The sequence below is a fragment of the Saimiri boliviensis genome, chromosome 7, assembly GCF_048565385.1.
Source record: "Saimiri boliviensis isolate mSaiBol1 chromosome 7, mSaiBol1.pri, whole genome shotgun sequence".
NCBI lineage: Eukaryota > Metazoa > Chordata > Mammalia > Primates > Cebidae > Saimiri > Saimiri boliviensis.
In genome coordinates, this window is record NC_133455.1 from 109,674,209 (window position 1) to 109,692,632 (window position 18,424).

The window sequence follows — 18,424 nt, forward strand, 5'->3', positions numbered from 1 at the left end:
TGCTTAGTGTCCAAGAAAAAAAACAAAAAAGGAAATCAGAAATGTCATGTTCGCCAGGTGCAGTGGCTCATGCCTGTAATCATGCCTATTTTGTGATGTATTTAAATTGATTCACACTTTGGGAGGCCGAGGTGTGTGGATTGCTTGAGCCCAGGGGTTAGAGACCAGACTGGGCACTATGATGAAATCCCCTCTGAACAGAAAATAGAAAAATGAGCTGAGCATGGTGGGCCATGCATGTAGTCCCAGCTAATTGGGGGACTGAGGTTGGAGGACTGTGTGAGACAGGAAGGTTGAAGCTGCAATAAACCATGTTCATACCACTACACTCCATCCTGGGAGACAGACCCTGTGACAAAAAAAAAACAACAAACAACAAAAAACAAAAAACAGAAAGGAAGGAAGGAAAAGGAAGAAGAGAAAAGGAAGGAAGGAAAAAGAAGAAGCATATTCTCCATGCTCTCCCTTATTTATTAGCACTTAATAACAGTATATTAAAACTGTAACTGTTAAATATAAATTTAAATGAAAGATAGCATAATCTGAGACACAGAAATAAGAATACTGATGTTAAAAAAATTAAAGATAAATTAGGATGAGGGCTCAGACGACTTTTTTCCCTGGTATATAGCTTGGGTATCATAAAATACTGCCTCAGTATATCTAGAAGTATTATAAATCCCCTGTGTTAAGATGCAAGAAGGTGAGGCAGGGAATAACAATGTTGGTGCCAAGTGACATTTTGACAGTAATAGTACAACAACCTATGCCCACAAACAGATGTGGTAACAAACTTCTAACTTATGTCCATGGCAGAAATCATGTGATCTGGGTCTACGGTTGCCAAGTCAATCAGCCATAATAGGAGATAAAAGTGGAAGGAACTATTTAGAACAACAGGAAGTTTCAGAATGCAGCAAGAAAGTACCAAATATGATTACTGAGAGATGGACAATATGGGCTTCAAAAGATCTTGCTCTCCACAGACCTTTAAAGATTTTCATTAGATATGGACAGTACTATCCAATGGTAACTAGGAAATAGTTTCTCTGATTATAATAATAAGAAAAAACAGGGAAATGGCACAGGACAGGAAAGGGTTAAGAAACAATATTTAAAGTTTTTAGGACAAAGCGCTTAACTTCTCTTCACAGGTCTCCCCTGTGAGGAATATGCACAGCTGATTTGTGAGGCATTCAAAGGGAGTCATAACCTTTGTTCAAAATAAATGGAGCATGTGAATTAACCAAATTGTTAAGTTTTTGAGGTAAATAAGAACTCCGATGCCATCTAAACTGAACTTCTATACAATCATGACTCACTATATATTTTTAATGGATCAATAAACAACTCAAGTGACATTACTCTGACTTCCTGAAACCAACTTCCTCAACTTTTGAACAGTTCTCATTGTTTACATATTGTCTTTGTAATGAACTGGAATTTTCCTTACTTTCTAACCAATTAGTTTTATTCCTACTCAAGAGTATATAGAATAAATCTAATATTTTTGTTCTTACTATAAGTATGTAGTATTTTAACTATCCCTAATGGGCACCTAATTAAAATTCTTTTTACTATTCATGTCACTACACTTAAAAAAAAACCCCAAAATTCATAATATAGACAATGTTGAGAGTTCCCCCTTTTTTGCACCTTATTATCTTCTTTATTCTTTTTTGGCTCACAGTTAAGCCTGGTCCTTATAAGTTTAGAAAATCTATTCATCGTTATGGATTTCATTAGTTAAAGTCGAAACACAGCATAGACAAAATAAAAAAATCCTTGATATGCTATTTATAGTATGCATGTTAAACTATAAAAGATTTTAACTACAAATACTTTTAACTCTAACCCCTGGGCTCAAGTTTTGAGTTAAAAGATAGAAGCGGTAACTAAGTTGGAAAACAAACCTGATTTGTAATAGTTTTCAATTTCCATGGTAATACACAGTGATAAATTCTCCTACCGTGGACAATTTCAAGCCACCAATGCAGCTCAAATTGAATGATCCACTCTCATGATTGAATACATAAGGATCCAGCATCTCATTGCTCTTGGGTTAGTGTGGTAGAGAGAAGAAAACAACAACAACAGAAAAAGGTACGCGAAAGAACTGATGAAAGAAAGAATATGGGTTACTTTGGAAAGTTTGTAAGTTTATTTCAATGAAAACATGAAAAAGTTGCCAATGGTTTAGGTGTCGGTTGCATTACTTCAGGTTTTACTACTTCACCATTTCTTCCTAATCTGAAAACTGCTGTCAATATCTTACTATTTCCAATATCTTGCTCTGACTGCCACCATATCATTATCTTGATAACTGCTTCTCAATGGTTCTGCATTAGCCCCTAGGGCTTATATTCAAAAGAGGAGCCACTATCAAGTGGTAAAGGATCCTAATTAACATTACTGACTTTAGTTATCTTACTGATGTTGCTTTTCACTTCATTTTTTGAATGCTTAGGTAAGATTATACATATGTAATTTTAGTTCACATATAGAATTAATTTAATAAGGGATATATATAATTTTAATTGCCAAGAAAAATAATCTTACTCTAATTACCTAGACAGAATCCTTTCTTGACTTCCTTCTCCTTATTCCAACTCTATTCCTGAGAATAAATATAACCTACCATAGAACTAAGATACTTTATTATAATGATCTATATACTTCTCAATATCATCCACTAGGTTCTCAAAAAATAAAGGCAATGTTCTATCACCAGGCAATAGTATGGTGACTGGTATAATTTGTTGAATAAATGAATGAATGAAATGTTATAATCCTTTTAACCCTCACAGTTTATACTACATTATATTAAAATGAATATGTACTCTTTGGCCTATAAGGATCAGATGTTTGTAGCCTTCGATTGGTTTCTCTCTTCTAAAGAACAGAAACCTAATCCTCTTCGCTTTTTATGTGTTCAAGACATATTTGTTAATTTTAATAGGAGTTTTAGAAAAAATAATTCAGCTAAATTTAGCACAGAAGAAAGCTAACTCTAGATGATTCTAGTATGCTTTATTCATTTTGAATACTTATTTCTCCCTTTCATTGAGATTAACAATTCCAAGTTGACAATGAATGTTAAATACTTACCGTTCACATTTTTTGTAACATTTTTTCCCTGATTGGCCAAACTAGCTGTTTGATTTGTTTCATCATTTGTTTTCATCACATGCAAAGATAGTGAAACTTTTCTTTTTTGTGATTTAGTTGGATTTTGGGGCAAGAAAAAAAATGGTATGGAAGAAGTAATGGAAAATAGTCCAGACACAAGGAAACCAAGCCACCAAGCTCCAACCCAACGGGAATCCTTAGGGGTTATTCTGATAGTGCCTAGAAGAAATAGAAGATGCCAGTCAAAATCATTTTGAAATACAGTAGGTTCTGGGAAATAATGATAATAACTGCAGTCCTTCACAGATGAAGAAAGTAAACTATATGTCATCAGTTCCAAAACACTATTTTCTTATTTTGTTATCTCTGAAACTAGGTTGATGACATCTTGCCATTGCTATTGTCCAGGAATTAGGCACGACATTTTTCTCACTGCCTGAGCTTGTGTGCACTTGCTGGCTTTTCAGAATTCATGACTGGACAGCTGTCATCATTAGACATTTAACTCCCGACACCATTTAATAACTATTAATGGAAGAAATATGAATTCTGACTGTTGTCTGAAAATGCCTGTTGGAATCATCTGATGAGGTCAAGAAAGCATCAGCAATGAAATTTAAGCAGCTGGCAAAAAATACTTAGAGATAATAAAGGAACTTCCATCCCCACCATCCTAACTGTCCAGGAACCTGCATTTGCAACTCTCCAGATAGCACAGAGGATGTAAAAATATGCAAAATGAAAATCTGAGTTTAAGAGTAACCCAGAATTATCGGAGTCTAAATGTCAGGGACCATTTAACCACTTTATTTCAACTATGCTTTTCCTTAAATAACGTATAAGAGTAATGTGTAAATGCTATATCTCAAGTGTAAATGAGCTATTTTAGTAGGTAGAAAATATACAATTTAAGTAACAGCAATGCATCCATGAGATATCAGCAAGATACCAGAATAGGAAGTACTAGACACCTTTTTCTCCATAAACACATTGATTTAACAGTAACATTCAGATCAATTTCATTTTTGAGAAATACAGAAACTAATTGAGAGACATCTATACATAAGGAAAGTACAAAACCAGATACATAAAACCAGTAAGATAATTGGAGACTCTCTCTTGCCATTCCCCTCCTCAGTATTGTACCGTACAACTGGGAAAAACTAGCAGTTTGAACTAGCATGTGAGCACTTGACACAGCTCTTCCCTCTGGCTTAACAGAGTGAATATGTGAGACAAAAAGAAAAATGCAAAAAACATGTGGCAATTCCTCAAGGATCTAGCACCAGACGTATTTTTTGACCTACCAATCCATTTACTGAGTATATACCCAAAGGAATATACATCATTCTATTATTAAAATGCATGCACATGTATATTTATTGCAGCATTATTCCTATAGCAAAGACATGGAACCAACCCAAATGTCCATCAATAATAGACTGGATAAAGAAATATAAACCATTCTAGTATAAAATACATGGATGCATATGATCACTGCAGCACTATTCATAATAGCAAAGACATAGAATCAACATAAATATCCATCAATGATAGACTGTATAAAGAAAATGTGGAACATATACACCATGGAATACTATGCAGCCATATAAAGGAATAAGATCATGTCCTTTGCAGGGACATGGATGAAGCTTGGAAGCCATCATCTTCAGCAAACTAATGCAGGAACAGAAAACCAAACACTGCATGTTCTCAGTCATAAGCGAGAGCTGAACACTGAGAACACAAACACAGGGAGGGGAACAACACACACACAGGGGCCTGTTGTGGGGGCTGTGGGAGGGAGAGCATCAGGACAAACAACTAATGCATACGGGGTTTAATACCTAGGTGCTAGGTTGATAGGTGCAGCAAACCACCGTTATACATGTTTAGCTATGTAACAAACCTGCATGTTCTACGCATGTATCCTAGAACTTAAAGTAAAAAAAAAAATTTTTAATGCTCTCAGTTTATCCTTGGGGAGAGAAAGGGTTGGACTGCATATTCAACGTTTCAACTTTTCCAGGTGCTACCCAGTGGATTAGCTTCTATCACATCTGTCCCAAAGTGCTGACAGGACCCAGCATATGCCAGACACCTGGGAACGGAGAGAATAAGAATGAGTCCGTATGTGGATATTTATCATGGATCCTGTCCCCTAGCTTAGTGCAGAGTGAACAGGTAAAAACAAAAACAAAATCCCAGCTCTTAGCTTCTCCATAAGGAAGCAAAGATTTGAACTACACATAACATTTCGTCATTTCTGAGTTCTACTTAAGGAAAGGTCTTTTGTCTTCCTTGTCTTTAGGCTAGGCATACACTTGGCCCCTGGGTGCTACAAAGAACACAAAAATGATGATTGAAACTAGCACATGGTCACTTGCCACAGATCCTCCTGCCCCTAGATCTAAGCAGAGTGATGAGATAAGAAACCTCAGCTTCCAAATTCTCCATGGGAAGGGAAAGAGTTGGACAGCATGCCAAGTGTCCAAAGTTCCTAAAAGTTGACTAAGGACTTTTTTCTGTCTCAAATGTGTAAAGGTGCTGATGAGACCCTGCATATTCTAGATGCCTGGGGGATCCCAAGACAAAGATGACACTTTGGATAAGCATCCAAGTCTGAGAAGTCCAAGAAGATATGGCTGGGCTGATTGATGGTTTTCTTCTATAACAAGGCTGATCCGTGAAGAGTTGGAAAGGTGGTTTTATTTTTTTCTAATGTAGAGATTGCAAAATATTGTTTCTAATACAAGCTCAGCCACAGTAAGATAGGGCACCAGGCAGAGTTTTGAGGCCCTAGCTCATGGACAACATTTGTAGGCACACCCTGGGCCAAAAAGGAATCCACTGTCTTGAAGGGAAGGACCCAGTCCTGGCAGCATTTGTCATCAGCTGACTAAAGAGCCCTCAGGCCCTGAATAACCAGCAGCAGTACCAAAGTAATACACGGTGAGCCTTGAGCTCCAAGATGTGCTGATGTCAGGTGCGACCGAGCACCGTCCCAGCTGTGGCGGCTATGGTGAAAGACGCCTTTTGTTTACGAAAAGTGGAGGAATAATAAAGGGGACTTTACCTTGCACCTTAGGAACCAGCTCAGCTACGGTGGAGTAGAGCAGCAAGAAGCCTGTTGGTGTCCCTGAGTCCAGGACTAAACTATTGGAAAGCACTTCCATACCTGCCCTGGGCCAGAGGCAAGTCTAGGAATGCTGTCCAAAAGCCCTGTCCTGGACTCAGGGCGCCACTGCCCTGAAGGATGAGTCTCTGAGACCTGGCAGCATTCATCATGAACTGACTGAAAAGCCCTAGCACTTTAACTGAACGTGGGTGCTGGCCGGGCAGAATCCTCCATGGGCCTGCGTTGGTGATGGACTCAGGGAGAGGCTTCTCTTCCTGTGGAAATGGGAGAGAACAGCAAAAAGAACTTTGTAGTGTGGATCGGGTGCCAGCGTAGCCACAGTAGAATACAACATCTATTATAGGTCAATTGCTAAGGTTTTTTTTGCTCTACTTCTTGGCTCCCAGACAGCATCTGCAGGCCAGCGTAAGGCCTAGGGGAACTCACTGCATTGAAGGGAAGGATGCAAACCCGGCTAGCCTGGCCAAGTACTGATTGCAGAGCCCTAGGGCTTCATTTAGCATAGATGGTAGCCAGATAGTGGTTACAGTGGGCCTTGGGCAAGACCCAGTGTTGTGCGGGCTTCAGGTCTAACCCAGTACAGTCACAGTGGTGGGGGCCACAGGGATGCTTGCATCACTGAATCCCCAGTTTCAGGCAGCTCAGCACAGAAAGAGGGAGACTACATTTGCTTTGGAGAAAGTAGGGGAAGAGAACAAGAGTCTCTGGCTGACAATACAGAGGATTTTTTCATATACTTTCCAAGGCCACTAAAGCAGTACCTCTACGAGACTATAAAAACCACAGGATTATTGACATTGTGGCCAAAATCCTTTCATATACCTAGAAACCTTACTAAAGAAGGATGGGTAAAAACAAACGCAGACTACAGACTACAATAAATACCTAAGTCATCTATGTCCAGACACTGATAAATAAAGTAAGTGCTTACAACTTTTTTTTTTTTTTTTTGAGACGGAATTTCGCTCTTGTTACCCAGGCTGGAGTGCAATGGCGCGATCTCGGCTCACCGCAACCTCCGCCTCCTGGGCTCAGGCAATTCTCCTGCCTCAGCCTCCTAAGTAGCTGGGATTACAGGCACGTGCCACCATGCCCAGCTAGTTTTTTGTATTTTTAGTAGAGACGGGGTTTCACCATGTTGACCAGGATGGCCTCGATCTCTTGACTTTGTGATCCACCCGCCTCGGCCTCCCAAACAACTTTTTAAAAAAATCTTTCCCCTTCAAGGCTTAGGGATTAGTAGTTGTGTACGTACGAACAGTTCTAATCATAAACGCCACTGCGTTTACACAGAACATCAGACAGAGTTAGCCTATCCCTTCCTGCCTTAAGTCCTGTTACTCACTTAGCTTCCTTATTAATAATTGTGTGTTGTGGTATTTTTTCCCAGAATAGGGCACTTTCGTCTGATTAAGAACCTGTTCAGGCAGATGTCCTTTCTCCTCCATGACTTTCTTAATGCCATTTAAAACTTTCTGTTACCTCCTAAGTGTCAGAAGTTGGTTCTCCTGTTATACTGACACTTTTTTGAGGCAAACCTCTTTCTAAAATTTTCAGTTTATCCATTAGTGGCGTGAAATTCTCCAGCTTTAAAAGATCATTCACTTTTCTTTGCTTTCAGTTGTCATGTAATGACTTCACCTTTCCTTGAATCACATTTGAATCTACAGGTATCTTTTTTTCATAGCAATCTTGCACCTACATAAAAGTTGAATTTTCAATAATACATAAAAAGCGATTTCACTAAAAGGACAGGTTTTTGTGCCCACTGTTGCACAAAAAGAAGCTGCAGTGAAGCTTCTTCTTGTTCCATTTTTCTGTGAGTGTGGGTTTTTGTTATACGATGGTCCTTGTACTGGATACATTTATGTTGAAATAGTAGCTAGCTGCATAGCTCAATGTACTGTACATGTTAAACAATTCAGCTTTTTCTTATCATCATGTGACTTTGCTTCTGGGAGAACTTCGAGCATCAGTAGTGGTACTTGATATGGCTCACAGTGTTATTTAAGGTTGATGTTACAGCACTAAACAGGATGAAAATATACAGAAAAAATGAGTTCACTTTTTATTGTAATTCATCACTCACTGAAGAGAAAACCTGCTCACATGGAGATGATGAATGACATATGGCATTTTAAGTAAATATTCTCAACACTTGAGCTCACTGCGATAGCAGTGGCTGCAGAATTTTTACAGCGGTGAAGTAAGCACTACAGTTAATTTTATGCAGTTATGATTTAATACTGTATCTTTACCTTTGTTTGCATTTCTCTTGATTGGGAAGGATATCGTAAGATCTATAAGAGTTACTCTGTTTAAAGTTTAACAAATTTTAAATTTTAATAATAGATTTGTACATATTTTATTGTACTAAATTATAAAATAGTATTTACATATATTTTATGTACTCATGCTATAACTTTCTCTTAACATTTTTCTATATTTTTAAGCTGTGTAGTTTATCTGCAAGGTTTTTCATGTCATCACAAATCTCTAAAAAATGTTTCTAATATATTTTTTGAAAAAAATCTATGTATAGGTAGATCTGCACAGTTCAGACCTGTGCTGTTCAAGGATCAACTGTACTTTTAGGAGGCAGAGCTCATTTTAATTGTTCTTACCACAATAAAATAAAAATAATAAAAATTAAGAAAGTATACACACACACAGAAACACACACAGCATAGAAGCACACTAAAATGATGCCATTACTCTGATCTATAAAAAAAAATCACTGACATGAAAAAATACTGACTTGATTTAAAACTATTTAGAAATACATTATTTTCTAATATGGACTGATCTGGTTTTAAAATTGATTTATGTGATCATGTGGTTTCATAATCAACAACTCAGACAGACTTTAGGAAATGACTAGTTAAATTAGTAACTCCATTATACATGCTAAGATTTATCACCTGTCAGAAATGTAATTTTGATGATTTTTTTTTTTTTTGGTTCTTTCACTGGCCTATATATAGGAACTAAAGGTCATAATCTAGCTAGGGAGATCCTGCCAGTGTTTCCCATGGATCACACACCATCTTAAAAATTGGAAAATTCTACATAAAAATTTTGGTTTATGGAATCTCTGGAAAACCATTCAGAAAACCTTATTAATGCTGGTCCCAAAATTCTGTGTGAAAGTATAGGCCAGAGCTGGAGAGTACATAAGTTTTTGGATATCTGGGGAGAAGAGTGCACCAACAAGTCTCCCCATTCTAATCATCACCCCCTAATTTCCTGTCCCTGATACACTTTACTCATTTATGTTATGTCTTTGGCTCCTGTAGGAATTGAAGTTTACCAAAGTATACTTTATAACAAGTTCACTTCATGCTTCTCACAGAATAAGAGAAGATGTGTTATGGTCTGAACAGTCAGGGGTGGAAGTTGAATCACCAAGAATTCTAAAATGCTGTGACTATTTCTGACTAGAGAAACTACAAGGCTATTAACCTAAAGATCTTCAACACTTATTTTGTATGCAGTGATAAAAGCAGTGATTAAACTGCAGCAAACGAGTAAAAATAATGTACATAATGTGTAGCTACATTAAATCACATGTCTAAAATGGAAGATATAAAACATATCATCAGGTACTTGCTTTAGTTTTGTAATATAAAACACTGTATGATTTTTGGCCTACAATGATGCCTATTCCATCTTGGAATGAATGCTTCGATCTCTTTGGAGTGATCTATTTAAGTCTTCATGAGATAGAAAATCATATTTGTTTATTCACAAACCCTATTGAGTTATTATATGCTAAGACAGACACAATTCTGCCATGTTCTCAAAGGGATGGTGGGTAAGTTCACAATATTTATATATTGTTGTGAGAAGGGCTACAATAAAGACACGCTCTTGGTGATTAATAGGAGCACCAAATTTGAGACCAATGGAAATGATGAAGTAAGGGCTATATGAGAAAAGCTATGTGTTGAAAGAGACTTTGAGAATTAGAAAAGTAAAGAGATAAAAGTTTTTTTCCCATTTTAAATAAAGGGAAATCTGAGATTACAGGGTATTGTAATTCAGTCAATCATGGAATTAAGATACAGATATTCCGCGAGAGAGGGAACATAGGAAACAAGGAGGGTTTGCATGGTGAGAGCAGTATTCGACAGGTTGAGTTTTAAGTACTTATTTTTTAAAAAATCTAAGAAAAAATGAACAAGTAGTATAAATATCTATTAAAACAAATTATAGAAAAACATCCATTACAATTAGCGAATTACAAAGAAATAGTGTTTTATTAGTGGTAAAGCAGATTATAGTGGATGAGAAGTACATGGGAGGTAAGAATGTGAGACACTAATGCTAGAGATTTTTTTCTAGGTACTTGGTTTTGAAGATAAACTGAGAAACAGTTAATCAATTGGAAAGTTGTTTAGAATATAAAAATGTGTATGTATAAGAAGATGGGAGAGTCTTGAGTGTGACTGCTGAGGAAAAGAGAGGGTGCAGATGGAGAAGAGGAAATCTAAACCCCAGTTGGATCTACTAATATTAGCTAAAGATAAACGCTTTTTTATAAGTATGGTAAAAAAAGATAAATATGGATATAGTGAAGGTGTATCTGCAGGAAAGAGGGCCTGAAGTCAAGGCAGATATTATAACATGGGCTCTCATTCTTCTATGAGAGAAGAAATAAGGCATGCTCTACGAGTGAAGATGAAAGTCACAAATTTTATTTACGTGCCCTCTCTTCATTCATTGGTTTTACAAGCACTCATTAAATGTTGCCATATGCCAAGCCCTCAGTGAGGACCAGGAAAAATGACCATAACCAAAGTGTATAGTGGTGACTTTTAAACCACCCCTGCCATAAGGCAGCAGCCACAAGGAGGCTTTAGCAAAGCAAACATCAACATCTGAGTTCCACACATCAACCCCCAAGTCACCATCAACTGAAAAATAAAATGTACCTGACTGGGCAGTCAGTTTTGGGAGAGGGACATTTTAAGTTTGATTATTTTGGATCAAGTAATCTGAAATAAGTTTGTTAAAAATCTCTTTTTACACTTAGTTGTAAAAGCAAAGTAGAAATAGGAGATAAATTTCTTTTTTATTCTGATTATTAATGCATTTATTTCCTACTTGTAACTTTTGAAAAATAGTAAATGAAGAACTATTGAAAGGCTGAATTCAATTCTTTGGAAGAATGGTGTCTTGCACTTAAAAGACACTACCATGCTACCTTGATCGATTGTACTTACTCAGGTCTACATAGCCAATATCCACGTACATTTTAGCAAACAGAGATCCCATTGTAAAGCCAATGATTGGACCGATCATTCCTACTGCATTCAAAATACCTGTAAGTATTACCAAATAAAACAATTTAATCAGACGCCACACATATTTTGTTTTCTTCCAACATGTTTTTAAAAGTATATTACACAATACACCTCTGCAAATATTTTTTTCTAATAGGTAAAAGAATAAACTAGTTAAACTATTATTTCAAGGGCAGATCCAAGGACTGTAATCATGCAATTTAATATTTTCTGTACATTACCTACATACAAGGAAGAATGTCCTTCTTTTGCAAAATCATCAATGTAAGAAATCCCCAATGGTACTATGGGGGTTTCCCCTATACCACGAAGCATATTACCCGTGAAGACATACATCCACATGTGTGACCCAGATTCCTTTACACAATCTATAGAGACAAGAAAGTGTTTTACTTTCAACATTATTTTTAACATTCATATTAGAAACTTATCTGCTTTAAACCCTTCATTGTTTCATTTTTGGTTTATTTTCTAATTACAAGTGATTCAAATTCACTTTGCAAAGCTTGAAAATAAGGAAGGGAACAGAAAACAAGTAAAAATTTTCTGTAATCATACTACAAACAAAGATCATTGCAAATGTTATTCTGGATCTCTTCTACATTTTTAGGGCACAAAATATGAATAATATTTATTATGTACATTACGTATTTAAAAATCGAGGTTATTTTTAAGGTACATATACAGTTTTCACTCACAATTTCCCCATGTTGTTAAGAGTTCTTCTATGTTAAAATTTTAATTACTGCATAGCAGTGTGTTGAATAACAGTTTCATAATTTGTTTAAACAATCTCTTTTGTAGTTACAAAATATTTTTTATTTTTATTCTGTTGAACATGGATGCTATGGCTGTGATTGTAAAAAAGTAAACATCCTAGTAAACATTCCTGAATATTTCCTTAATATTAATCAAGAAAGTAAGCAAGTATATTTTTGTTCTTTAATATAGATTAAAAATTAATCTCCAGAAGATTCAAATTTATACACTCCTAACAATACATAAAACTCGAAATTATTTTTTTCTTCACTTCATTTACTTTTATTAAATATTGAGATTATAGTTATATTATTGTGTTATAATAGTTATAAAATTGGCCAGGTACAGTGGCTCACACCTGTAATCTCAGCACTTTGGGAGGCCGAGGTGGGCAGATTATGAAGTCAGGAGTTCAAGACTAGCCTGACCAACATGATGCAACCTTGTATCTACTAAAAATACAAAAATTAGCCGGGTGTGGTGGCACACACTTGTAATCACAGCTACTCAGTAGGCTAAGGTAGGAGAATCACGTGAACCCAGGAGCCAGGGGTTACACTGAATCAAAATTATGCCACTGCACTCCAGCCTGGGTGACACAGTGGGACTCTGTCTCAAAAAAATAGTTACAAAATCTTCAAATGCTATAACATTTTACCTTTTTATAAAGAGAAAAGTTATATTATTCACCTATTTCTGCCACTTTCTGCTTTTTTATTTTAAATGTGTATGCTCTTTGCAAATTTCCTTCTGAATTTTTTCTTTTTTCTTATCTACTTCTAAATGCTCTTTATACATAATAATCCATTGGTATACTAGGAGATTTGTGCCAGGACAACTCATGTGTACACAAAATCATGTAGACTTAAGTCCTCTGGTTGGACCTGTGGAAACCGCCTTTAGAAGTCAGACCGCCACATGGGTGGTTTTCTCCTTCTGTTTGGTTGGGAAAAGCTGCATATAAGTAAACAGGTACAGTTCAAACCGGTGTTATTCAAGAATCAACTGCATATACTAACAGTATGATTTTTGTCTGTGTGTAAGGGATAAAGTCCTTCCTATTTGTTCTTAAATCAATTTTTCTAAATAATAGCATAAACTTTATAGATGTGATTAAATCTATGAATTCTAGCATATTTTTAATGTCACTTAATTCTTACCTTTTTCTACTCTCTCAGATGATGTTCTATTGAGTAATAAGGTTTGACTAATTAAACAGGTTGATAAACTTGATGTTGAATTTTCTGATGGATTAATATGGGTTTCTTTAGAATATCTGTAACTATAAGAGCAACATTAGATTCAACATTTTGCTTATCTACTGAATATTTTCAGTTTTCCCAGAGATACAGAGAAATTTTCTTCTTTATTTGAACCACTGTCCTCTCCAAATTACCAGAATCTTGTTTGCCAGCTTCTCAGAGTGTATTTCAGAACAGGTGATGAGAAGGAGTGAAATGGGAGTCTCCACTAAGAAAGGTAATTCAATACACCGTGAACAGGGTAGGTTATCACCTTGCTATTATCTCAGGAGTGGATATATTCTGGTCAAGATATGAAATGTACTGGTTTCACTTGCTTTTTTTTTTTTTTTTTTTTTTTTTTTTTTTTTTTTAAATCTGTTAACTATGTCTATTTATCCCTTTGAGTTACCGTCAAAGATAGTCAATCTGTCTGATTTTCTTTCACATAGACACACATATAAATGCACACTAGTGCTTGACTTTTCAAAACTCAATAAAAACAAATTTCTAATCCATTTCAACATTATGAAGAAAAACTTTAAAAGAACAACAGAGATGGAGCCGGATTAGGGACAGATGCTGATGTTCAAAATTACTAAGTGCCCTGTGAGCTCTAAGGGCAACATATAGTGTGTCAGGCATTTTGCTTAACTTCAAAAAACAAGAAATAAAACATAAAGATCAAGAAATAAGATATACAGTGTTTTTACTTTGGAAATTTCACACTCTGTAAGATAAATGTATATGATCAAAGATATTCTAAATTTAATATACAAGGTCCTGAGTTGTCACACACCCACACACACAAAAAAGAGATAATCAATTTTTCTTGGAGGTGAGGGGGTAGATCAAAGAAGACTCTACAATGTGAAGGACAGATTAAATGACCAAAGATGGATAGAATTTTAATTAGTAGACAAGGGAAGAAAAGTATTCAAGTCTGTAGAAAGAAAAGATGCAAAGATACGACATATTATGGCACATTAGAGAACTGTAAGCCTAGAACGTAGCCCTCAAATGTGGGGAGCAATGGAAGATAAAGCTGGGGTAGTTGCATCTAAGGCACATTCTCCATAAAAACATGAAGAGTAAGATATTAAGATTAGAGGGAATTATGGGACATTGAAATTACGGTGTTAGAGGCAAATAAAAAGGATAGGCATGACGAAGAAGCCACAAAGATAGAAAAATGAATCAAGATTGTGGAATATGATGAGTATTAGAGCAGTACCATTAAGAAGAAAGTTCTTATAAGGGCCAAATGTAGGAGGAAAAACAGAATTAATATGGTGACCAAAAGGCATGATTTCTAGATTTGGTAATAAGTAACTGGTGCCTCTAAAAGGGACTGCTCATTGCCTCTCAGTATCCTTTCTTTTCTCCTTCCATAGTAACAGAAGTTGGGCTTTTTACCTGGAATATGGAAGCCTGGAATCAAGTATATTTTTTTCAACACCCATGTATCTATGTGTAAAATGTAACTGACTCCTGGTAAATGTGAAAATCAGTGGAAGTGTTCTGCTTCTGAAAATGCTCCTTGGCCTCAGCCTGTGCGCACTCTTTGTTCCTGTTCTTCTCTCCTTCTGTCATGTTGCCTGGAAATACATTGCCACTATTTGTACTGTGAAACAAGGCCATGCAAGGCACAGCACTATGATGAAAAGTAGAATCATATCATCCCTGGATGGGATGCATTAACTTTTATGTAAAATCTTCTATCTTTAGTTGCCTTAGGAAGAACAGCTTCCGTGAAAGGCTGGTGGGAAAACCTACCCAGTAGCAGGTGAAGTTGCGAAGTCTGACTGAATACAATCACAATCTTACAGGTAAAAATGTAAAGTACATATGTGTATTAAAATTGGTAAATAACTTATTTATTTCACATAAAACTGTATACCTTATATAATATTATTCTTATTGCAACATTTATAAAAGCCATGATGAATAAAGCAATACATTCACTATTATATAGTAAATATACTCCATTTCTGTACGTATTGATTGGGTATTCCTCTTAAAAGATTAATGTCTACTTAAAAGTATAAAAATAAAATTCTACTGGTAATTTACAAGTTGCTGATGATGAATGACTCAGGGCTGTTTAACACTTACTATCCCATAAAGAAATGTGGTAAAGCCGTCAGAATACTTCCAGTTCCCATAAGGAAACAACCAATGCCAATTAACTTCGGTCTGTGTAGTTTAGATCCAAAGTAACTTACAAATACAATCACAAGCAAATTTCCTAGAAAGAGAACAAAATTGTGTAGATATGACTTAGTTTAATTTTGTATTTAGTAGAATCGAATGAATGAATGCAAATAAAGCCCAAGACATCGTACCTTCTCCCAAAGACCATGTAATTTAATTGTGAAGGTGAACTCTCCTACATTAAATGACTCATTGAAAAGTTGTATAGTACTAATGATAAGTAGAACAGGTTTCACATGCAAATAAACCACTTGGGTAATTTGGCCATATGAGAGAAGCAAAATTTTAATGAAAATTTGGAGTTTACTGGATTGCATTGGAATGGAAAAATGTCCTCCTAATCTGAGGGAAAGATCATCATTCATGCATTTCTTAGATTTATTACAGGCATTCTTTAAATTTGTGTTATGTACCTATCACAGTGTTTAGAGTCAGAAATATAAGAACAAATCATGGTACTTGTTCTCTAGAAACACGCTAGTAATAAAATAAAACAGATGGATAGAAGTACTATTAGATTATGGAAATAGGGAGCTTAAATTAATTAGGGACTTTGTGAAAGTTTCCTGGAGGAGACATTATTCGAGATTTAATATTGAGTATACATTATTTAGATTAAAAAGTGGAAGAAGAGCATTCAGGGAAGACCAATTCAGATTTATCTACAGCCTGATATACAATAATAAACAGACAACCATAAAGAATTATTGAACATTGATGGAAAGTAGTTTTATTAAAGAAAGTACCAGAATGAACCAGCAGATAAAGCAACACAAGAATAAATACGTCAATAAGATTAAACTAAAAAGAGTAGAAACTTAAAAAAAATCCTGTTAGTACATTTGGAGGTACAGTGGCATGTTGCATCCATAACATCGGAACTGATAGACTAAAAATAATAAGACAACAATAAAGTACTATTATAAATTTAAAATGCAATTAAAACTTTATAAATTAGAATTTGATATGACATCATACACCAAAGATTGATGAAACATAAAGAAAAGGGGTAGAAATTTAGAAGAACAAAATTTAAAAGGAAAAATATTCAGAAAATATATTATTTATCACATATATGTTTCAGAAGAAAAGAAAGAATAAAACACAGGAAGAAACAAATAGGAAACAGAAAATAAATTCTTTGTGCTAGAGGAAGACATAAGTTTCAAACGAAAGTTCCTGTATTTGCCCAGCAGAAGTAATGTAGAAAGAGACAGTCTCAGATACATGCTGGTAAATTTTTGGATATTTAAAGATAAACAGTGCATGAAAATTACAATGGTAATAATTTCTTATATACAAATTGAATGTTATAAAACAGATGAATATTTTAAATTTTTGAGAAAAAAGTATTTTGAAATTTTAATTCCATACTCAGACAAATTATCAATTAAATATAACACTAAAATAAAAGCATTTTCCAACAAGTAAGGGCTTAGAAAATATGCCATGTTTTCAATTCTTCCTAAAAAAAAAAAAAATTACATCATCCCTCAGTGTCCATGGGTTATTAGTTCTAGAATGCTCTGTAGACAACCAAAATTTGTGGATGCTCAAGCCCCTAAGTAAAAAGGTGTAGTGTAGTGTGGATGTGGAGGCTCATGTCTGTAATCCCAGCAATCTGAGAGGCCGAGACTGGCTGATCACTTGAGGCTAGGAGTTCAAGATCAGCCTAGCCAAATGGCGAAAATCCATTTCTACTTAAAAATACAAAAATTAGCCAGATGTGGCGGCACATGCCTTTAATCCCAGCTACTCGGGAGGCTGAGGCTTAAACCCAGGAGGTGGAGGTTGCTGTGAGCCAACATCAGAGCACTGCACTCCAGCCTGGGCAACAGAGGGAGACTGCCTCAAAAACAAAAACAAACAAACAAAAGGTATAGTATTGCATATAACCGATCAACATCCTCCTGTATCCTTTGTATTATCTCTAGATAACTTCTAATACTTAATACAAGGTAAATATTATGTAAATAGTTGTTATTCTATGTTGTTTTTATTTGTATTATTTTTATTATTAGATGGCCATTTTTTAGTTTTAAATTTTTTTAATATGGCTTGCATCTGTGGGTGTGGAACCTGTGGATGCAAAAGGTCATCTATACATGAAGGTATACTCCAGAAAGAATAAAGATGAGATTTGAAGTCACAAGACTCAAGAAAGAGGCGTAAGCAAAGAAACCAAACTTATAATGATGTTCGAATAATTGCTGTTAAATAGCTGCAAAGTTTAACAAAAATATGAAGTGTTAATTTCTTAATAAGAAGAGACATGCAGTGAATTAAACTTTAAAACTAATAGCATTCTAATTTTAAAATTCTACACTATTTCATTGAACCTGGGAGGTGAAAAAGTGAAGGACACGTGGATTGTCATGTTTTTGAATCACAAAGATTTTGAATTCATATAAAGAGATAAATCTTCCTTTGACAATTACATTTTAGTCACTAGTTAAGCATTGTGTAAATACAGTTAAAATAGAAACAGAAATTGTAGAAAATGTTGCAGTCTTATTTTGCAGTCTATATTGTAGAAAAGAGACAATTTGCGGGTCCCTCCAAATCATTAGAAAGTGAAAAGAAAAAGAGAAATTTAGCAGAGGCTATGAGTTAGCAATTCGTAAAATAAGAAAAAA

The 18,424-nt window shown here is 35.3% G+C and overlaps 1 protein-coding gene across 1 annotated transcript in view; it reads right to left on the reverse strand.

Annotated features, from left to right (window-relative positions):
* Positions 1-18,424, reverse strand: part of LOC101040380 (solute carrier organic anion transporter family member 1B3) — a 61,766-nt gene that overhangs the window by 30,660 nt on the left and 12,682 nt on the right. The window contains exons 3-7 of the mRNA XM_039461677.2: positions 15,690-15,822; positions 13,494-13,615; positions 11,796-11,942; positions 11,494-11,592; positions 3,109-3,348 (exon numbers count right to left, since the gene is read on the reverse strand). Of these exons, the coding sequence (XP_039317611.1) occupies positions 3,109-3,348; positions 11,494-11,592; positions 11,796-11,942; positions 13,494-13,615; positions 15,690-15,822 (741 nt within the window). The remainder of the gene's footprint in view (positions 1-3,108; positions 3,349-11,493; positions 11,593-11,795; positions 11,943-13,493; positions 13,616-15,689; positions 15,823-18,424) is intronic.